At 47.5% G+C, this 23,903-nt stretch overlaps 1 protein-coding gene across 1 annotated transcript in view; it reads right to left on the reverse strand.

The window, feature by feature from the left end:
• OBSCN (obscurin, cytoskeletal calmodulin and titin-interacting RhoGEF) overlaps positions 1–23,903 on the reverse strand; it is a 164,583-nt gene that overhangs the window by 84,423 nt on the left and 56,257 nt on the right. Inside the window, 14 exon segments of the mRNA XM_045483580.1 lie at positions 365–469; positions 557–718; positions 898–1,051; positions 1,150–1,262; positions 1,431–1,697; positions 1,953–2,219; positions 3,009–3,278; positions 3,401–3,667; positions 3,863–4,147; positions 7,035–7,310; positions 11,241–11,516; positions 13,494–13,769; positions 15,618–15,893; positions 21,950–22,225. Of these exon segments, the coding sequence (XP_045339536.1) occupies positions 365–469; positions 557–718; positions 898–1,051; positions 1,150–1,262; positions 1,431–1,697; positions 1,953–2,219; positions 3,009–3,278; positions 3,401–3,667; positions 3,863–4,147; positions 7,035–7,310; positions 11,241–11,516; positions 13,494–13,769; positions 15,618–15,893; positions 21,950–22,225 (3,270 nt within the window).

Below are 23,903 nucleotides of genomic sequence, written 5' to 3' on the forward strand. Positions count from 1 at the left end.
CCCTGCACAATCCTGCATCAAGCAATTCCAAATCTCATATACCTTCCCCCCAACTTGTGGCAGACCCTCCCTCCTCTATGCCCTGACTGTGGCTAGGGCCACCTGTTAAGGCCTCATGCTCACCACATGCCGGGACCCCACAGTGCTTTCTCTCCATTGCTAAGTCCCAGGAGGAAGGATTTACTGTGACCTCCTGAGCTGCCTCTCCAAGACCCCTGTCTTCCTGGTGAGGAGGCAATACCTCCTTTTCCTCCTTCTGGGTCATTGGTGTCCTGGGACAGCTGCCCTGTCAGTCCCTGTAAGGCTGCAAAACTGTGCATTCACATACACTGTCCAGCAAAAACCCTCCCCTGGGCTCCCTCACCTTTGACTCGGAGCTCAGCTCGAGATTCTGCATTTTCAGCTACAAATCTGATCTCTCCTGCATCTTCTGCCAGGACCCTCCGGTAGATGAGGGTGTATGTCCTCCCTGGAAACACAGGCCAGTCAGTACTGGGAACAGGCCCTGGGGGCAGGATGAAGGACGAGCCCTCCTGACACCTGCCAAACAGCTCACCTTCCTGGCGGATGCGCACATTGTCACTGGGCCGAAGCTTACTGCCCTCCCAGAACCACTGGGCTGGCACCTCATCGTGAGAGATCTTGCAAGAGAAGGTGGCGCCCTCCTTTTCCATCACCTCCACATCCTCCAGGGGCCTCACGATCTGGATGTTACGACCTGGGGTGGCAAGAAGGCCGTGCCACTTGTGGATGCCCAGAGCTCCCCCTTACCCCTCCCACCCAGATTGCTGAGGGGTTCAGGGCGGGGCGGAGCCAGAGGGCTAAGCACTTTGCTGGGGGGATGCAGGGTGGCCAGGAGGCTCTGGCCCAGCAGACCCTGACCCTTAATCTGCCTACCTTGCACCTTCAGGGAGGCTGAGCTCTGAGCATCATGAGCATCGCACACGTACACGCCCTGGTCACCAAGCTCACAGCGGAAAATGATGAGACTCCGACAGGCACCCTGGGCCACCATGCCCACTGTCTTGCCCACCCTAAGCTCCACGCCGTCCTGAGGAGGAACGAGGTCTGGTCAGGCACTGGAGGTGGCCAACAGAGCAGTCCCACCCCTGCCAGCCCACAGTGACAGGCGGGAGCAGCCCAAGCCACCTTCAGCCAGCGCACGTCCACGTTGGGGCGAGACAGCTCACACTCCAAGGTCACCCTGTCCTTCTCTGTGGCCACCACATCCTGCAGAGGGCGGCTGAACCTCACAGGCAGCTCTGGGTTGGCAGGAAGGGGGAGGTGAGAAGCGGGGCCTGAGATGTGTGGTCTCACACAGCCAGTTCTGGGAATGATACCCCCCACCCTGCCCTTGCCTGGCTCCCCGGGCCTCACTGGGGACAGAGGCAGGTGCACTCAGGAGTGCCCCCCCCCCTGTGCCCACGCACCAGTGACCGTGAGCCGTGCAGACGTGTGCACCCCCTCGGCTTTGAAGGCGATGAGGCCACTATCCTGCGGCCGCAGCCCCGACAAGATGAGGGTGTGGATGGGGCCTTGCACGGCCAGCTGGCACGTGGACCCTGGCTGCAGCCGCACACTGTCTCGCGTCCAGCTGCCCTCCACGTTGTCGTGTGACAGCTCCACATCCATGGTGGCTGTGCCCTGCTCCCACACCTCCACCGCCTGCAGGCCCCGCACAAGCCGGACCTGGCGCACTGCGGGACAAACATGGGGGTGCATGAGGCACCGCCGTGAGACCCAGGCCCTTCAGCCAGCCCCCACTCACCTCCCCAGGAGCCTCAGAGCCAGCCAGGCATCCTGGAGGGAAAGGCCCAGCCCTTCCCTTCCTTCTCTCCCATCCTCCCCGCCTCCCGCCACCCCCCAGGGCCTGTCCCTCCAGGGGAACACCCCCTTCCGTCCTCCTTCCTTGACGCCCCGACCCCCACGCCCAGCCTGCTGCTGCCACTCACTTTCCACAGTGAGCTTGGCCTGCGTCTTGTCGTCTGGAGTCTCACAGCCATAAAAGCCGCGGTCGGCAAAACCCACGCAGTGAAGAACCAAGCGGTGCCTGGTGCTCTCGGCGTGAATCTCCACGTTCTTGCCTGGTGCCAGGGCCACTGCGTTCCGTGTCCACTTGACCTCGGGCCATGGCCGTGTCAGCTCTACCTCCATGGCCACTGAGCTCCGCTCCTCCACCGTCTGTGGCTCCAGCTTCTTTCTGAACAGCACTGGAGCCTCTGGGGTCATGAGAAAGGGAGGTCATCACAGCCACTGCCACTCCCAGGAAAGCCAGGGCACAGAGGGGCCTGACCTCCACAGTCGGCACAGCTGCCCCCACCGTGACCTCATGTTCTCACTCCACACTAGGCCCAGCTGCACACCTGTACAGATACAACTGTAGAGAAGGGAACAGAGGCCCCGGGAGCTGCTTCTTCCTCAGCCTGTCTCTCACCTCCCACCCTCCTACTCAGGACAAGCCCACCACGACCAGCAGCAATGGGGCACGGTTGGGGGGGGCAGGTAACACAGACGCTGAGCCCCCAGCCAGTCTGCCCCAAGGAGACCCTGGACACTCTACGTGAAGGAGTGAAAGGAGCCAGTCAGGTGCACCTCCCAATCCCAGGCTCTGGATGACCTTTCCAGGTGTCCATGTTACTAACTCACTCAGAACCAGCAGCAGGTCCCCAGGTGAGGTCCCAGCACCCCACCCCCCACCCCCAACCCTGCTTGCACTGGCTAACTCCACTCCCTCCCACCTTGCCGACCATGGGGCTCAGCTTGGGATGCCTCCTTCAGGCAGTCTCCCTTTATGGCCTAAACCTCTGCCCACCCACAGCCAGACGCACCTTACAGGGGTTTACTTTGTCCCCTTCAGAGTAGGTATCTGGCCCCTGGGTCCCACCTGAGTCTCCTTTCCTTAGCCAACAAAGCCCAGTGTCCCTCGAGGTCACCCGAACCAGCTGGACACAGGTTGGCATCAGAAAGCGGCTTTCGAACCAGTCCCCCTGGGAGGCCCTCCCACGTACCTCGCACCCGGAGGGCAGCAGCGGAGGAGACCCCCTCGGCCTCTGCGGTGATCTGGCCTGGGTCGTCCAGGGTCACGCCCAAGATGGTCAGGCTGTGGCTCGCGCCACTCTGTGAGATGAGGAACTTCTCACTGGGCTGCAGCAACGCGCCGTCCCGGAACCACCTGACTGCTGCATCGCTGGGGGACACCACGCACTGGAAGGTGGCCTCCTGGCCCTCTTCCGCCACCACGGCGCTCAACCCAGACATGAACTTGACCATGCGGGGGGCTGCAGACAGGGGTTTTGCTTGAGAGATGAGTAGGAGAGGCAGAGACCCCCCGCCCCATGCAGACACAGAGAGCACACACCTTCTCCAGGAAGGCCCCCAGATGCGTCTCGCCCCTGCCTACCGCTGACGGAGAGCTGCGCGCTGGTGCAGTCATCCCGGGTCTCACACGCATACTGCCCCGCATCCTCCAGCCGAAGGCCGGACACGGTGAGCGAGCGCCGGGGCCCTGCGGCTTCCATCTGGAAGCGCTTGCCAGCCCGGAGCTGCGTGCTCCCGCAGCGCCACACCACCTCGGCCTGCGGTGGGCTCAGCTCACAGGCCAGCGTCACCGTGCCACCTAGCTCCCCGCTCACAGGCTCCAGGGGCCGGCAGAACTTAGCGGCCACCTCTGCGGGATGGAAGGGGGGTGTCAGCTGCGGGGCTTGGGCCAGGGGACAAACTCTGTGCCAACCAGTCATGCGCCCAGAGTGCCACTCCGGCTCCACGCCGGGATGCTGCCTACGCAACCTCATGAGAGACCCTCCAGCCCCATGGGTGCCCCAGTGCACACGGGGCTCCCAGAGGACACCCCAGTCCCTCTGACCTTCCACCTGCACTGGGAAGTCCTGCCCATCTGCGCCCACGCGGCAGCTGTACACTGCGGTGTCCAGGGTTTGCGCGCCGCGGATCGTCAGGGTGTGGGTGTCCCCCAGGCTGGTCGTTTCGTGCCGCTTGCTGCGGCGGATCTCCACGCCATCCTTGAGCCACGTCACTGCGGCCACGGAGGGCGTAGCCAGCATGGTGGTCAGGACAATGTCCTCGTGCTCCCTGACCACCAGAGGCTCTCTGCGGCCAGGTCTCTCCACCGTGGGGGTCTCAGGCTCCAGCTCTGTGGGGAGATCAATGAGCATGAGAGCAGGGCCCTTGCATTCCTGGCCTCGTCCATCCCACCTAGGGGCTGCACCGGGGGACGAGATCTGAAATGGGACACACACACCCCACCCAAACTTCCACTGCTCTGCCGCTGCCTGGCCCGTCCAGTCCTCCTCTGCTGAGACTCTGCTGAACAAGCCTGAGAGTTAATCCAGCAAGGCTCCATGCCACCTAACGGTCACTATCCAGGCTCCTGGGGGTGCGACAGGGTGGCCAGGAAGAGACACCTGGGGTCACGGGCCCGGGAGCCAAGAGCTGAGAGCCCAGCATCCCTGCCCAGCAGGGAAGAGGGGGCCTCAGGAGCAGACACTGTAGACAGTGGGCAGCAGGCAGGTCAGAGAGACCACAGCCTGGGGCCTGGGCCCACATTACTGAAAGACATTGGAGCAGGGTCAGGAGAGGAGGCAGAAGACAGCTTGGCCCAGACCAAGATGGGCATCAGAGCAGGGCAAGCCCGCAGGGCTGACTGAACATCAGCTGGACACTCGGGATCCCAAGGCAAGAGACAGGGAGCCAAGCCCCGCTGAGGGCAAACCCCTCAAGTAAGTCTCCCAGAACAGCGCTGGGCTCCAAAACTGTGCATGGTGCGTTTGCAATGGGAAACGTGTCTGCCTACCAACCCTAGACAGAATGGCTACGGCCACAGACCACAGGCCTTGGTGGTCAGGTTGTGTGGGGGTAAGGTGGGGATGTGGCAGAGAGGGGCAGAAACTGGGGGACGCAAATGTCGGGAATGTCCCAGAACAGGGGCTACAGGGAGTGTCTCCAATCCAAGGACCTGGGCAGTGGACAGAGCCCTGGGCCGGGCCCGTCAGCAGAGACCCCAACACAGGTACAACACACAGCCCTGTCTGAGAAGGGCTCATTTCCTGATTTGTCAGGAGTTTATAACCTCTTCCCAATGTTGGCCCCCACCTGTAATGTTTAGGCAGAAGGACACCTTCTCTCCCCCAGCCTCACAGCTGTACTCCCCGGTGTCCGCCTTCCCCGCCTGCTGCACCACCAGCCTCCTGCTGCAGCCTGTGGCCTCCATGCACACTTTGGAGCTTGCATTCAGCTTCTTCCCATCCTTGTACCACGTCACCTCTGTATTGTCCTGAGCCACCTCGCAGCTCAGCGTGACGCTGGCCCCCGCCTCAGCCTGCACCTCACTGCATGCCAGCTGCTCCTTGGCAAACATGGCCAAGGGCTCTGGGGACAGAGAGGGACACACAGGAACAAACACACCATCTAAGTTAGGAAGGCAGCACTGGGAAAGAAGAGGTAAACGGGATGGCTGGAATAGTCTCCAGGCTCTGCACGTGCATGGCTTGCAGGGTCCTTCCCATGTGGGCACAGAGTCCCCGCAGCTCCCTGCTGCAACCTACTCTGTGTCAGCATCTACTGGCAATGCAGGGAGAGTGGAACTGTACCTCCTATCAGTGCATGATTCTGTTGATACACTGCTGATTTCAGTTCACTGATATTCTGTCTAAATATAGGCCTGGAAAGACATGACACACTGGCCTGCACTCTTTCTCCTGTCCCATCGTGTTGTACTACAGAAGCTACACTACCATGTAAGATGGGATAAGAGTGTATCTCCTTTTCTCTACAAGAATGTCTGTGAACAGGATATAATTTCCAGAATGCCTGGAAGGATTTACCAGGCAAGTCACCAGGCTTCCATACTGTTCCATGAAGACACTTTGGTTCCTGCTTCTGTTGTTCCAATGACGCTGTGGGCATTGTCCACTTCTTACGTCCGTTGAGATTTGCTTTTCTACAACCACTAGGACCATACTTCACCACTGTTCTGATTTTCTGGCATTAAAGAGTGCCAGATTCTCTCAAGTGACTTGTCAGAAAGACACACAACAGGTTTTGTGGTGTCCATACACACCCACAAACCATGATGTACTGATACAACAGCAAACTGCTATGGGGGCCCCCAGGAGTCAGGCGGGGCTGCTCTGAAGTTCAATTTGCCCACAAGAAGGAAAATAAAGATAGGTCACAGACTTGTCTGGAACCAGTCAGGAGGCATCAGTGTCCCTGAGCACCATCTGGAAACACAGTGGGATGGATACTGCCTTATCAGTCAGGGGTTGCTACCACTGAGTGTGCTCATGTCCCACAAGCCACTTACTCCTCTCCCTTCCTAAACCTGTACCTCATCCAGGGGGAATTCTGACACAGGATATCCTAACTGAAGACAAAAAGAAACAAGATTTGCTTTGAAAACAGCTCCAAACCACACACGTGCTCATCACAGGTGTTCAGCTACTACCACTTCGCCACTCGTTATTTATTTTGCCGAGATGCTGCAATAAACATCTATCTGTGTTTTGCACTGAGGGAGCTTCCACACCCGTGAGCATGGCCCAGAATACCTACAACCTCAATAACGCAAGTTCAGCCTCGAGATGATTCCAGCTATGATCAGAAGGCTGAAGCGTCCTCTTATCCTGGCTTACTGAAACCCAAACATCTCTTGATAGTGAGAACCTTTAAATGAGGCTATGGAAGCCACTAGAGCATCTGCAGGTGAGGACGTCTGGTCAATCTCAGCCCAGTGCAGCACATAGAGCCTGAATCCCAGACGCCAAAGGAGCCACAGTACGTTCTGAAGGGGTGCTGGGGACAGTGGCTGAGCATGGCCATGTGGACACACCATGGGGTACCCAAGAGGAGCTCTCTCTTGTCTGGACACTCTTCCCTTCCCACATCCGTGGGTTCAGCCACCAGAGTGAAATGGAAGGCAGAAGGCTGGGATCTGGGAAGAGCATCAGGGTCTGTCTGGGCTGCGCACTAGTGCCATCATCGCTGGCAATCAAGGATAAAGTATTAGCCCCAGAACTGACCTGTGACATCCAGGTGGAAGGACACCTTCTCTCCCCCGGCCTCACAGCTGTACTCCCCGGCGTCCGCCTTCCCTGCCTGCTGCATCACCAGCTTCCTGCTGCAGCCCTTGGCCTCCACACGCATTCTGGAGCTGGCACTCAGCTTCTTCCCGTCCTTGTACCACGTCACCTCCGTCTGGGCCTGGGCCACCTCGCAGCTCAGTGTGGCACTGGCCCCCGCCTTGGCCTGCACCTCACTGAGTGCTGGCTGCTCCTTGGCAAACATGACCGAGGGCTCTGGGGACAGGGAGGGACACACAGCATCAAACACACCATATCCATTAGGGTCGCAGCACTGGGAGAGCAGGCCTGGATGAGGGTGCAGGGCCACGGAAACTCCTCCAGGCTCTGTGCTGGCTGCACAAGCACCCAAAGTTCACTATAGGCTCTACCACTGTTCCACGTGGGGATGCTGGAAAAGACTTCGCTGTGCACACATACCTCTGGGAGAGGTGCAGGGGTGTTGCAATGCACACGCACCCCAGCCTTCCCAGGTGATGCAGTCTTTCCTCATGGTTGTGCAGGGAGCTGCTGCCGCTCCTTGCTCTCACCTACCCTGTGATGTCCACTGCTGGCACCTGCGGGGAGGGACATGTCCCTCCTGTGGTCTTTCCACGTAAGTCCCTGATGACTCACACAGTGGAGCACCACTCAGGTTTCTCTGACTCTTCTCTTCTGCAGTGTGGTATCATTGCAATGCCCTGTCTGGTTATCAGTTATTACTAATTATGGCCTGTCCTTTACATATTCATTTTTAGAAGCTCTTGCACTTGCATTAGAGCTTTGATAATCATGGTTTTGTGAATAATTTATCCATCATTGTCACTTGCCTTTTCATCCTTTTGTGTCCTCTGATGATGTAAAGTTCTCAGTTGTGATTTAGGCAGGTATGTCAATGTGTCCTTTGTGGTTGGTGTGTTCATATTCTGTTTCAGAAATCTTTCATTACCCTGAGGCCATTAAATGTTGTGTGTTCTCTGCTAAGAGCGTGTTTTGTCTTTCACACTGGAATCCTAGCTTGGCTGGAGTTGGTGCCTATGCGTGATGTGGGGAGCCCCCATTTTTATTATAGATAAATAGATCATTTGAGAGAGACATAAAAGATAGATAAATAGATAGATAGATAATACAGGTAGATGATGGATAGATATAGATAGATGATACATATATATGTAGATACACACATAGGTAGGTACGTAGATAGGTAGGTAGGTAGGTAGATAGATGATCCAGATAGATGATGGAAAGATGGAGTAATGGATGATACAGATAGATGATAGATAGATAGATAGATAGATAGATAGATAGATAGATAGATAGATACAGATAGATGATATAGTAGATGATAGATAGATAGATAGATAGATAGATAGATAGATAGATGATCCAGATAGATGACAGAAAGATGGAGAGAAAGAGAGAGACAGAGACAGAGAGAGAGAGAGACAAAATCCACATAGATGATGGAAAGATGGAGAGATGTAAGACACAGATAGATGATATACAGATAGATAGAATAGATAGATAGATAGATAGATAGATAGATAGATAGATACAAAGTTACATAGTCTGAGCACCATTTATGAAAAGACAATCTACCTCTATACCATGTGCCAGAATTACAGAATAAAAATAATGGAAAAGGGGGGTGTGTGCCTGGGTGGTTTAGTCAGTTAAGTGTCCAACTCTTGGTTTCAGCTCAGGTCATAATGTCATGGCTTATGGGTGTGAGCCCCATACCGGGCTCTGCAGTAGCAGCACAGAGACCATGCCTTCTGTCACTGCTCCACCTGGGCTCTCTCTCTGCCCCTCCCCTGCTCTAGCTCCCTCTCTCTCTCTCTCTGAAAATAAATAAATAAACATTAAAAAATCTCCTTTTAAAAACTGGAAAAGGATGGGTGGGTGAAGCTGGTCACAGCACGGTCTATTTGAACCTTACCACTTGTCCCTTTGTGCTATGCACCTATCCCCAAGTTGCAACCTGATGTCTTCCTACTACAGCTTTATTAGTTATATTACTTCATTTTATATTTCTCCTGATTCACTGTACAGTGTTGCACACAATTGTACCAGGGGAGCCATGCACGAGCTCCAGTTAGAAGGAGACACCCTGTGAATGTGATGTGCTGTAGTTTTCTGTATCCTGCGTCAAATTAAGGAACAATCCTCTTATAGTTAATCAAGGACTTGACTACCTTGAATGTATGCTACATTTTATGAAATTCTTCTTCTGCATATAATGTAAAAATTTTATCAAGCAGTCATGTGAGAATAAAACAAAACAAAAAATGTGTTTTCCCTTTTAAGTTCTAAATATGACAGATTATACTGATATTCTAATGTTCTGGTGTTAGCCAATCCTGTGTTCTTAGGGGATGAGCTCAGACAGTGTGTCTGCACTTTGAGTATTGCACTGTTACTTGGACAATATTTTGTGTAAAATTTGGTATTGACATGCATCCGAGACTGGCCTCCAATTGCAATTCTTCACACTTGTCCAATTTGGGTATCAATGCGGCGTAAAATGGGTTAAGAGTGTATATCCCTTTTCTGTCCTTTTAAAGAATCCTCCATGATCATGGGACAATTTCTTTCCAGAATTTGTAATTTGTAATCTATAATTCATAAATTGTAATTTACCAGCAGAAACACTGAATTTAATCTTGTCTAATGAAAAGGCTTTTGGGGATGGTTCCATTTTTTAAAAAAGTTATAAGATTGTTCACATTGTTTATATCTTCTTGTGGATGTTTTGATACAGTTTTCGAGGAATTGGACAATTTGCCAAAACTTTTCAATTCTACTTGAATAAAATAATATCACGTTCTACTGAAATGACGGGGTCAAAAGTGTTCCTAGTAAGTTTCTTACTATCTATACACATCTACAAATCATGTAATGATACACTACTGAAGAATCACACATTGCTATTAGGAGTCAATGTGGGGCCACAGACCACCTATTTGAGCTTAACCTCTCTTAACTTAAAGTAAGTTTGCAGACATCTCTGTGAACCAGCCAGGGATGGGCATACGCGTGCACGCCTCCCCCCCCCTCCCCCCGCCACACCACTAGCAAATGCTATGAAATAAATACATAAATACTGCTTCACCAGTCAGTGGCTGCCACTATAGTAACTTATCTGTCCCAAAGTGTGCTGATTTCAGAGAAGCTACTCATTCTTCCCAGCTTCAAAATCTATGAATCAAACTCCAAGCACAATACTGACACAGAACATTCTCACAGAGACAAAAGGAAACTGAAATTTTCTTTCAAAAGAATGTTCCAGGGGCTCCTGGGTGACTCAGTTGGTTAAGCATCTCAGTCTTAAGTTCAGCTCAGGTCATGATCCCACAGTTCCTGAGATTAAGCCCTGCTTCGGGTAATGTCAACACAGAGCCTGATTGGGATTCTCTCTCTCCCTCTCTCTGTGCCCCTCCCTTGCTCATGCTCTCTCTCTCTCTCTCTCTCTCTCTTCCCCCCCCTCAAAATAAATAAATAAACATTTAAAAATTATCAATAAGTAAGTAAATAATGTCCCACATGCCAGGTACACATCCAAGTCGCATATCTCCCAGCCCTCTGCTCCTGGTTTACTATGTGCGGACATTGCGACAGAACAGGGATCGAGATTTGGGTACACATAGGTGCACAGGTAACTTCCATGTCCACATGTGAGGCAGGAAGAGTGTCCCAAAATGACTGAAATTTTGGTAATGCCAAGTTCAGTCTCAAGACAACTCTAAGATGACTGGGTTGGGTATCTGAAATGCACCTGTATCAGGTTCAAAGATATTCAGCCCTAATGTGGTGCTGGGTGAGGTCATCTGGGAGCTTCTAGAAGTAATTCGCATGCCCTGGGGTGAGAGACATTGGCTCTACTTTAGGCAGTGAAGCCAGATGGAGCGAGAGTACTGGAGACAGGAACTCCAGGAGCATTACTCCATGGAAACATCATGCAGGGTGCACAACAGGGGTGGTGTGCTGTACACAGATCTTCCCATCCACTCTCCCAGGGTTTGGCCACAGGCATGAAGATGGGATATGGGAGATGTGAGGACAGGAGATCTACTGGAGAGACCACAGGTTCTTCATAGCTGTCAGTCAGTCAACACATCATGCTGAAACAGGGCTAACATGGCACGCCACCACCACCCAAGTACTGACCTGTGACATCCAGGAGGAAGGACACCTTCTGGCCCCCGGCTTCACAGCTGTACTCCCCGGCATCCACCTTCCCTGCCTGCCGCACCACCAGCTGCCTGCTGCAGCCCTTGGCCTCCACGCGCACTCTGGAGCTCGCACTCAGTTTCTTCCCATCCTTGTACCATGTCACCTCCGTCTGGGCCTGGGCCACCTCACAGCTTAGCATGGCGCTGGCCCCTGCCTTGGTCTGCACCTCACTGCGTGCCGGCTGCTCCTTGGCAAACACAGCTGCAGGCTCTGGAGAGAGGGAGGGATGCATGGGGTCAAAGATACAATCCATGTGAAGAATGCAGGTCTGGGAAAGAAGGTCTAAACAGGGAGGCAGGAGGACTGGAACTCTCTCCAATCCCCGCATAAGGTGTTTTTAAAATGAATACAGTACAGTACTATAAATGTATTTTATTTTTCTTGTTCTTTTCTTAATATCATTTCTTTCCTCTATCTTACATTATTGTAAGAATACAGAGTATAATACATATAACATGCAAAATCAACTATTTAAGTTATCGGCAAGACTCTCAGTCAACAGTGCGCTATTAACAGTTAAGTTCTGGGGGAGTCAAAAGTTATAAGTGGATTTTTTACTGCATTGGGCACTACCACCCCTAATCCCTACATCACTGAGATCAACTGTGGTGATTTTCTACTGTTTTGAATATTAAACCAACTTTGCATTCCTGGACTATGACTTCATCAAAGCATATTTTTTGACATCTTGCTTAGATGACTTTGCCAATGTTTTGTTGAAGATATTGGATATTGATATCCATAAGAGATTGGCCTATAATTTTAATCCTTCTTTAACTATAATTTTAATCCTTCCTTCTTTCCTTGTCAGATTTTGGTGTTGATGTTATGTTAGCTCCATGAATCAAAAAAGAATGTACATCTTTATTTTATTCTCTAGGATAATCTCCATGAATACTTTCCATAATATTTGGTATAATTTTTCAGCAGAGCTACTAGGCTTAGATCATTCTCTATGAAAAAAAGTTTTATTACTGTTTCCATTTATTTAAATTTATGGGACTACCTGAGTTATCTATTTCTTCTTGTGTCACTTTTTCAGATGGTTTTCTAAGAATTTGGTCAATTTATCAAAACTTTTCAAATTGATACCATAAAATAATATGCCATATGCTCTCAAAAAACATTTTGGAAAAATGTAGGATTTCTGGTATCTGTACACACCCAAAAATATTATATACTGATATACCATCACAACTATTATGGGCTGGCAGCTAGGATTAATGTGGTGCTATGGCCCACCCTCCTCTGATGTTAAGACAAATTTAACAAAAGCAAAATAAATTTAGTCCTTAGACTTCCCCATGAAGCAGCCAGGAGACACAAACACACAATACCCACTAGGAAATCCTATGACATACTGCTATACCAGCCAGTGATTGCCACCACAAGGATTCATCTATAGCAGAGCATGGTGATACTTACTCCTTCCCATTTCTAAATCTATAAATCAGACTCCAAGAGGAATTATGACACAGAATGGCCTTACTGAAGACACAAGGAAACAAGATGTGCTTTAGAAAAAGAACTCCAGAACTTACATGTGCATGTCTCAGGCACAAATCTATCAACCCTCTAGTTCTGTTTACTTTGTACAGGCACTACAAGAAAACAGCGGTCTAGATTTTGCTACATACAGGTGCACAGATAACATATATTCATGTGCAAAATAATACATTAAAACAAACAAAACATTAATAATCCGAAGTTTAGTTAAGATCATTCCAAGTATGATTATATCATCAAAATTTCCCCTACTCTGGTTTAAAGGAACTGAAATGTCTCTCACTAGTAAGAACTCCTTACAGCACTGAAGGGGGCATCTAGGGAGCCCAGGAAAGCACAGGCACATAACCAAGGTGTGAGATGCCTAGTCTACTTCAGAACCCAAACATAAAGAACAGCCATAGTCCTGGGCACTGAGGAACTCCAGGAGGGCCCTGTGCAGGTGCTCAGATGCATTACTGAGAGAACTGCTCAAAGACACAAAAATGGCCCCTCTCACTCCCTGAGCACCCTTCTCATTAAACTTCTGTCAGTCTAACCTTGGCTATGAAAATAGGAGGCAACAGGATGGCAGAGGGGAAAAGATGAAGAGTAAGGGAAGGAAGATCAGAGCCTGTGGGATCTGTAATGCAATTCCTCCATTATGTCCAAACAAGACTGTTAGTATCAAAAGGAACTGACCTGTGACATCCAGGTGGAAGGACACCTTCTGGCCCCCGGCCTCACAGCTGTACTCCCCAGCATCCACCTTCCCCACCTGTTGCACCACCAGCCTCCTGCTACAGCCCTTGGCCTCCACGTGCACTTTGGAGCTCGCACTCAGCTTCTTCCCGTCCTTGTACCATGTCACCTCTGTCTTGTCCTGGGCCACCTCGCAGCTCAGTGTGGCGCTGGCCCCTGCCTTGGCCTGCACCTCACTGCGTGCAGGCTGCTCCTTGGCAAACACCACTGTAGGTTCTGAGGACAGGGAGGGATGCACAGCGTCAAAGATACTGTCCAAATCAGGAAGGCAGCACTGAGAAAAGACTGAATGGAGAGGCAGGAGAATTGAAAGTCTCTAGGCTCCACATAAGAGTGAAACCATATGGTATCTGTCTTTCTCTGTATGGCTTATTTCACTTAGCATAACACTCTCCAGTTCCATCCATGTTGCTACAAAGGGCCATATTTCATTCTTTCTCATTGCCATGTAGTACTCCATTGTGTATATAAACCACAATTTTTAGCTCTGCAACAACTGTGTGACTTGGAGAAGCCCCACTGCCTTCCTAAGGACAAGTAACACTATTTATCTGTACATTCTACCCCACTTCTCCATGGGGGCTGTTCCAGGTGGGGACTACATTCTACCACCACTCTGCTTGAGGTATTGTGGTGGTGGGGGGGGGGGGGAATTCTGTAAGAGACTCTTGTGCACGTGGGATCTGTGGGGTCATTATGCCTGCACACCTCAACATTTATAGATGATGCAAACCACATGACTTTACCACATGACTGCCTAAGAACATTCTCCCTACAGTGCAGGAATGTTCCTACAGCCAGAATATTTGGTACAATTTGATAGTAGAGCCACTAGGGTTATTCAGTATTGTGTGACAAGATTGTTTATTATGGTTCCAATAATTTATAAGGTTATAGGACTACTCAAATTGTCTATGTGTTCTTCCATGAGTTTTGATATAGCTTTCTTGATCAATTGGTCAAAACTTTCCAAATTTACTTGCATAATGTTATATCATATTCTCAGATAATCACATCACAAATACACACATAGGGTTTTAAACATTTGTAAACACTCACAAACCATTAAACCCCAATGTAATACCAACATGTTATGTGCTGTCATCCAGGAGCCACATGTAACTGTACATATCTGAATTATATGAAAGGAAAATAAAGTCAGTTCTCAGACATCTCTGTTGATTAGCCAGGGAAGCACAGATGCACACTAATCATTAGGAAATGCTAAATTACTTTCAGTGGCTGCTCCTGTGACCTCATTCTTAGCAGGGCATGCTGGTAGACAATATGCTACTCAGCATTCCATTGGCAAATGTATAGGTCTAACTACAAACAGAATTCAGAGGCAAAACACCAACTTATGGCAAAGTGAAAATAAGATATGCTTTGATAGGAAATTCCAAGCATCACAGGTGTTTGTTGGGGCACATACACACCAGTCCTCTGCTCTCTGTGTAATCAACACAGACGTGGCAACAAAATATGGATCTAGATTTGGCTACGTATGGGTGCAGAGAGAACTCCTACACCTCTGTGAAAGGAGGGAAGTATCCCAGAACACATAAGACTTTGAAAACCCAAGGCACAGTCTCAAGATAATTCCAAGTATGACTGTGTGGCCCACATTTCCCCTTCCCCTGACTCAGTGAAGCCAATATTTCTTGCTAGCAGGAACCCATAGGTGTGTTTGGTGAAGATACAATGACCTCTCAGAATGACTCCAGGGGAGAGACATCTGGTTTACTTCAGCCCCAAGCATCAGGGAGATCCAGAGTCCTGGACTCCAACGTCCACCAATGGGTTCTGAGCAGGTCGTGGGAACATGTGACCAGCACTATTATGTGGAAACACAACCTCTGGTGTATGAGAATGACCTGTCTCCCTCCTGTGCACTCCTTCCAGCCATGTTCCCATGGCCCCACCTGGGATATGGAAATGGAGGTGGTGAATGGGTGATGTCAAGGGAAAAGTCTAACTGAAAGAGCACGAGAGTCTGTCTTGGGGATAAACCTGTTCCACCTTCACCTCACGAAAAGGCTAATTTTGCATTCTCTAAGAACTGACCTGTGACATCCAGGCAGAAGGACACCTTCTGGCCCCCGGCCTCACAGCTGTACTCCCCAGCATCCGCCTTCCCCGCCTGCTGCACCACCAGCCGCCTGCTGCAGCCCTTGGCCTCCATGTGCACTTTGGAGCTCGCACTCAGCTTCTTCCCGTCCTTGTACCATGTCACCTCTGTCTTGTCCTGGGCCACCTCGCAGCTCAGTGTGGCACTGGCCCCTGCCTTGGCCTGCACCTCACTGCATGCAGGCTGCTCCTTGGCAAACACCACTGTAGGTTCTGAGGACAGGGAGGGATGCTTGGAGTCAAAGATACCATCCATGTGAAGAATGCAGGTCTGGAAAAGAAGGTCTAAACAGGGAGGCAGGGGGACTGGAACTCTCTCCAATCCCTGGATCAGGTGTGTGGCCAAGAAGCCCCACCACCTTCTCAGCAACAACTAACAAAATTTATTTACACACTCTACTGCTTTCCTAGTTGTTCCAATTGGGGACAATACATTCTATCACTGCTCTGCCTGGGCTGTCCCCAGTGGAAACCAAAAATTCTATCACTGCTCATCAGCGATGCTCTGGGTGAGGACCATACATTCTATCACTGTTCTCTGCGGGCTCTTCCAGGTAGAGACCATACATTCTATCACTGTTCCACCTGTGCCTTCCTGTGGCTGCCTCGTTCATTGACTTGATGACTCACAAAGCGCAGTAAATTTTCTGAAGTTTTTGGACCTTAATATTTGCTCTTCTGTGGTGTCATTGCTCAAGTGTTTTGCCCTATTTTCAACAGCACTGTCTCTTACTCATATATTCACTTGGGAGCTCTTTATTTAAGTAAATGTCAGAGTGTTTGTGGTTATGTGTGTTTATATACCCTCCCCATCTTGTGATTTGCCTTTCCACACCTTCATGTTTCTAGTGACAAAATGTTAAGAGCTTTCTTATGGACAGATATATTATTTTGTCCTTTTTATTTTGTGCACTTTGTTCTTTTTAAGGACAACTTCATGCTGAAGTCATTAATGACTCACATTGTTTGATAAGAGCTTGAACCACATTTCTCACTGAGGTCTCTAACCCACATTGAGCTGAGATTTTGCATGGGAAGAAATAGACATCCATCTTCAATTCCGTTTTCCATATGGTTAATAGTCTTAGTACCATTTGTGAAAGAATGACCCTCCACTACAGTTACACTTAGCACCACGGTGAAAACCAAACTAAAAAACAAAAAGCAGAAGGGACTCAGGTTTTATACAGACCTGTTTCTGGATTCACTTTTCTGTTCTCTTGGGCTGTTTCTCAGTCCCTACATAAAGACCCAATTGCCTGAATTGCTGTAGTTTTATCAAAAGTCTTGATATCAAGTAAACTAAATATTGTTTTGGAGGATTTTTTTGTTTTTTGTTTTGTTTTGTATTTTTCAAAGTGGCCTTCCTCTCTCTGGCTTTGCAATATACTTGTCAATACTCTTACTCACAGAAGAGCTATTATTTGGGTGTTGAAGAGGATTGAACACTTCGGGGTGTTCCATCAATTTCCATCCATGATTTAGATCTTATTCTGTCTCTCAATAAAGTTGAATAGTTTTTGCCCACAAAGCACCTCAAGATCCTTTCTTAGACTTGGAATTGGTAACAGGATTTTTCTGATGCTATGTTAACCCCTTTAAAATGTCACTTTCCAGCTTCTGGTGTCTGGTGTATAGATACAGAGTGTTTCCTGTAGTGATTTTTGTATGTCCTAATCTTACTCTCTTTCCCATCCAAAATGTAACTGTTTGGGATTTTCCACATTGATAACCATATCTTCTGTTAGTTTCAGTTTTCACTTTTCCAGCTTTCATGTCTTTACTTTTATTTTCCTCCATGGTGTGCTGTGAATATTGCATAAAAGTAAGGACACTCAGTTTCCCTGTCTTGGTCCCATCTCAAAGGCAAAGTTTTCAAGTTTTCATGTGAAATTTGATGTCAGGTATTCAATACCACCAATTATTACATTAAAGGCAAAATGTTCTACTTAAAGTTTGTGAAGAATTTTTTGGTAGTAATTGATGCCAAATATTATGGAATATTCTCCCTGGATTTCTGATGTTATATTTTATCTAGTGCTTTTATTTATCATTTATTGGGGAAATCACATTGCTTTTACTTTTATTTTGTTAATATCAAGCTATTGTTGATTTTTCTGTTAGTTTTTTTATTAATTATTTTTTTAAATTTACATCCAAGTTAGTTAACATATAGTGCAATAATGATTTCAGGAATGGAATCCAGTGATTCATCCCCTATATATAACCCTCAGTGCTTATCCAAACACGTGTCCTCCTTAAAGTCCTTGCCTTTAGCTCATTCCCCCACCTAACATCCTTCTAGCGACCCTCAGTTTGTTCTCTGTATTTAAGAGTCTCTTATGGTTTGCCTCCCTCCTTGTTTTTATATTGTTTTTGTTTCCCTTCCCTTATGTTCATCAGTTTTGTATCTTAAATTCCACATATGAGTGAGTCACGATATTTGTCTTTCTCTGACTAATTTCACTTAGCATAATACTCTCTAGTTCCATCCACATTGTTGCAAATGGCAAGATTTCATTCTTAATGATTGCTACTTGTTGATTTTCTAATGTTTCTGGTGTTGAACCAGACTTGCATTCCTGGAATATGACTGTTGTCCTAGTGTGTTGTTCTCTTGATAAATTGCAGAATTCAGTTGGATAATATTTTCTTGAAGGTACTGCCTTGACATCAACAAGAGGTGGCCTGTGAAAATTCTTCATATTTATCTTGTCATATTTTGATATTGATATGCTATATATGTAAAATAAATTGATGTGTGTGTCTCTTTTCAAAACTCTATAAGAATCCTATAAACATGAGATAATTTCTTTCCAGAACATTTTATAGAATAAGATTACTTATGATCCTCCATTTATCTTAAGTCTTAGGACTGTGCAACTTGTCCAATTTTTCTTGTGTAAGTTTCAATATAATTCCCTAGGAAATGATTGATTTGTAAGTGTCTGCTCTCTTTGTAAACTGCACAGACATTGCAATACAATACAGATTTAGATTTGGCTACATATAGGTGCAGAAAAAACTTCTACATCCCTGTGAAAACAGGGAAGTGTGTCCCAAAACGCCAAAAACTGTGACTCAAAGCACAGTCCTGGGAAAACTCCAAATATGACAGTGGCCCCAATTTTCCCTTCCCCTGGTTCAATGAAATCAAACATTTCCACCATCAAGAACACCCATGTGATTTGCAGGAAGATATTTGTGACCTTCAGAACGACTCTCCTGGAAAGACATCTGGTCTACATCAGCCCCATGCATCAGGGAGATCCAGATTCCTGAATTCCAATGTCCACCAGTAGGTTCTGAGCAGGTGCTGGGAACATGTGACCAGCACTATTACGTGGAAACACAACCCATGGTGTATGAGAATGACCTGTCTCCTTCCTGTGCATTCCCTCCAGCCATCCTCCCATGGTCCCACCTGGGATGTGAAAATGGAGGTGGTGAATGGGTGATGTCAATGGAAAAGTCTAACTGAAAGAGCACGAGAGTCTGTCTTGGGGATAAATCTGTTCCAAGCTCACCTCATAAAAGAGGCTAATTTTGTACTCTGAAAGAACTGACCTGTGATGTCCAGGTGGAAGGACACCTTCTGGCCCCCAGCCTCACAGCTGTACTCCCCGGCGTCGGCCTTCCCTGCCTGCTGCACCACCAGCTGCCTGCTGCAGCCCTTGGCCTCCACGTGCATTCTGGAGCTCGCACTCAGCTTCTTCCCGTCCTTGTACCATGTCACCTCTGTCTGGGCCTGGGCCACCTCGCAGCTCAGTGTGGCACTGGCCCCTGCCTTGGCCTGCACCTCACTGCATGCTGGCTGCTCCTTGACAAATACAGTTGAAGGCTCTGGGGACAGGGAGGGATGCATGGAGTCAAAGATACCATCCATGTGAAGAATGCAAGTCTGGGAAAAAAGGTATAAACAAGGAGGCAGGGGGACTGCAACTCTCTCCAATCTCTGTGCCAAGTGGGTGGACAAGAAGCCCCACAACCTTCTCGGTAACAACTAACACAATTTATTTACAGACTGCCATTTTCCTGGCTGTTCTGGGGTGGGGGGACCGTACATTCTATCACTGATCTGCCTGCCTTCCTGTGGCTGTATCCTCCATAGTCTTGATGACTCACAAAGTACAACACCCTTTCTGAAGTTTTTGGTAGTTATAATTTGCTCTTTGTGGTGTCATTGCTCAAGAGATGTGCCCCACTTACAAGAGCACTATCTCTTACTCGTATTTATTTAAGAGCTCTTTATATAAGTAAATGTCAGACTGTTGTGGTTATGTGTGTTTATGTACCCTCCCCATCTAGTGACTGGCATTTCTACCCCTTCATTGGGGCCCTACATAGACACCCAATTTTTTGCATTGCTGTATTTTTATCAGAAGTCTTGATATCAGGTAAAGTTAATGCCATTGCATTGGGGATTTCTTTTGGTTTTTGTTCAGTTTTGTTTTGCTTTTTGTCAAAAGTTGATTTCCTCTCTCTGGCTTTACAACTCACTTGTCAATACTCTCACTCACATAAGAGCTATTATTTGGGATTTAATGAGGACTGACTACCTCTGGGTCTTTCATCAATTTCCATCCATGATTTAGATCTCTTTCTGTCTCTCAATAAAGTTGAATACTTTTTTCCCACAAAGTATCTGAAGATCATTTCTTATACCTGGAATTGGTAACAGGATTTTTCTCATGCTGTTATAACCCCTTCAAAATGTCACTTTCCAGCTTCTGCTGTCTGATGTCTAGATACAGAATGCTTCCTATATATTGATTTTTGTATGTCCTATTCTCTCCTCACTCTCTTTGCCATCCAAAAAGTAACTTTGGGATTTTCCACATTGATAATCATATCTTCTGTTAGTTTCAGTTTTCATCTTTCCAACTTTCACCTTCACTTTTATTTTCCTCCAGGGTGTGCTATGAACGTTGCATAAAAGTGAGGACATTCAGCTTCCCTGTCTTGGTCCCATCTCAAAGGCAAAGCTTTCAAAGTTTGACGTGAAGTGTGATGTCAGCTAGCCTTTTCAATACCACCAGTTATTACATTAAGGACAAAACCTTCTATTTAAAGCTTATGAGGAATTTTGTGGCAGGAATTGATGCCAAATATTATGGAATATTCTGCCTGTGTTTCTGATGCTTTATTTTATCCAGAGTTTTACTCTTCATTTATTGGGGAAATCACACCATTGTTTCTTTGATTTTGTTAATATCAAGCTTTGTGTTGATTTTCTAATGTTTCTGGTGTTGAACCAGCCTTGCATTCCCAGAATATGACTACTGTCCTAGTGTATTGTCCCCTTGATAAAATGCAGAATTCAGTTGGATAATATTTTATGGAAGATATTACTTTCACATCAATGAGGGGTGGCCTGTGAAAATTCTTCATATTTACCTTGTCACATTTTGGTATCGATATGCTACCTATGTAAAAGGAATTGATGACTGCATCTCTTTCAACACTCTATAAGAATCCAATGAACATGGAGTAATTTCTCTTCAGAATATTTGGTAGAATTTGACAGTAGAGTCACTGGGCTTAGACATTATTCTGTGAGAAAATTATTTATGATCATCATTTACCTTAAATGCTAGGATTGTACAAGTTGTACAATTTTTCTTGTATGAGTTTCAATATAATTCCCTAAGAATTGATTGATTTTTAATTGTTTGCTGTCTTTGTAAACTGCACAGACATTGCAGTACAATACAGATCTAGATTTGGCTACATATAGGTGCAGAGAAAACTTCTATATCCCTGTGAAAACAGGAAAGTTTGCTCCAAAATGCCAAAAACTGTGACTCAAAGCACAGTCCTAAGAACTCTTCAAGTATGACTCTGTGGCCCCAATTTCCCTTTCCCCTATACAGTGAAATGAAACATCACCACCAGGAACCCTCATATGGGTTGGGAGGAAGAAATTTGCGACCTCCTGGAATAACCCCAGGGGAGAGACATCTGGTCTACATCAGTCCCAGGCATCAGGGAGATCCAGAGTCCTGGACTCCAATGTCCACCAATGGGTTCTGAGCAGGTGCTGGGAACAATGTGGGAATACAACCTCTGGTATGAGAATGACCTATCTCCCTCCTGTGCACTCCTTCCAGCCATGCTCCCACGGTCCCACCTGGGATGTGGAAATGGAGGTGGTGAATGGGTGATGTCAAGGGAAAAAGTCTAACTGAAAAAGCACGAGAGTCTGTCTTGGGGATAAACCTGTTCCACCTTCACCTCACGAAAAGGCTAATTTTGCACTAAGAACTGACCTGTGACATCCAGGCGGAAGGACACCTTCTGGCCCCCGGCCTCACAGAGGTACTCCCCAGAATCCGCCTTCCCTGCCTGCTGCACCACCAGCCGCCTGCTGCAACCCTTGGCCTCCACACGCATTCTGGAGCTGGCACTCAGCTTCTTCCCGTCCTTGTACCACATCACCTCTGTCTTGTCCTGGGCCACCTCGCAGCTCAGTGTGGCACTGGCCCCCGCCTTGGCCTGCACCTCACTGTGTGCTGGCTGCTCCTTGGCAAACATGACTGCAGGCTCTGGGGACAGGGAGGGATGCATGGTGTCAAAGATACCATCCATGTGAAGAATGCAGGTCTGGAAAAGAAGGTCTAAACAGGGATGCATGGGGAATGGAACTCACTCTGATCTCTGCATCAGGTGTGTGGCCAAAAGCCCCACCACCCTCTCAGCAAAAACTAACACAAATATTTACTCTACCACTTTTCTGGCTGTTCAGGTGGGAGTATACTTTCTATCACTGCTCTATCTGTGTTTTCCTGTGGCTGTCTTTTGCATTGACTTGATGACTCGCAAAGTACAGCACCCTTTCTGAAGTTTTTGGTAGTTATAATTTGATCTTCTGTGGTGTCATTGCTCAAGTGTTTTGCCCCATTTACAAAAGCACTGTCTCTTACTCATATTCATTTGGGAGCTCTTTGTTTAAGTAAATGTCAGTGTTTGTGGTTATGTGTATTTATATACCCTCTCCATCTTGTGACTGGCATTTCCACCCCTTCATACTGTTTTGTGAAAAAAAAAATGTTAAGCAAGAGTTTTGTTATAGGCAGATATATTACTTTCTCCTTTGTGTTTTGTGCATTTCATTCTGTCTCAGGAAGCTTTCCTTATGCTGAGGTCATGAATGACTGACATTGTTGGTAAGAGCTTGAACCACATTTCTCACCGAGGTCTCTAACTCACATGCAGCTGAGTTTCTTGCATGGCAAGAAATAGACATCCAACTTCATTTCAGTTTTCCATATGTTTAATGGTCTTAGCACCATTTGTGAAAGACCAACCCTTTACTACAGTCACACTGAGAGCTCTAGAGTGATTTAAAAAAAGAGAGAGAGAGAAGGGACTTGGGTTTTATACAAAGCTGTTGCTGGACTCACTTCCTGTTTCCCTGATAAGTTTCTCAGTCTCTAAAGCCCTGATTGTTTGAATTGCTGTCGTATTATCAAAAGCCAAGTAAAGTCAACATCATTGCTTTGGGGATTTCTTTTGGTTTTGGATTTGCTGGTTTTTGTCAAAAGTGGATTTCCTCTCTCTGGCTTTACAACTCACTTGTCAATACTCTCACTCACATAAGAGCTATTATTTGGGTTTTGATGAGGACTGACTGCCTCTGTGTCTTTCATCAATTTCCATCCATGATTTAGATCTTTTTCTGTCTCTTAATAAAGTTGAATACTTTTTTCCCACAAAGCATCTGAAAATCCTTTCTTAGACCTGAAATTGATAACAGGATTTTTCTGATGCTGTTGTAACCCCTTTAAAATGTCACCTTCCAGCTTTTGGTGTCTGGTGTATAGATAGATAAATGTTTCCTATATATTGATTTTTGTATGTCCTAATCTCTCTTCACGCTCTTTGGTGTCCAAAAAGTAATGGTTTTTAAGACTCTTAAAAACTGAGAATAGGGGCGCCTGGGTGGCTCAGTTGGTTAAGTGTCCGACTTCAGCTCAGGTCATGATCTCGCGGTCCGTGAGTTCAAGCCCCGCGTCGGGCTCTCTGCTGACTGCTCAGAGCCTGGAGCCTGTTTTGGATTCTGTGTCTCCCTCTCTCTCTGACCCTCCCCCATTCATGATCTGTCTCTCTCTGTCTCAAAAATAAATAAACGTTAAAAAAATTAAAAAAAAAAACTGAGAATAAACAGGGTTGATGGGGGTGGGAAGGAGGGGAAAGTGGGTGGGTGATGGGCATTGAGGAGGG

Source organism: Leopardus geoffroyi, chromosome A1, assembly GCF_018350155.1.
Source record: "Leopardus geoffroyi isolate Oge1 chromosome A1, O.geoffroyi_Oge1_pat1.0, whole genome shotgun sequence".
In the NCBI taxonomy this organism is placed as follows: domain Eukaryota; kingdom Metazoa; phylum Chordata; class Mammalia; order Carnivora; family Felidae; genus Leopardus; species Leopardus geoffroyi.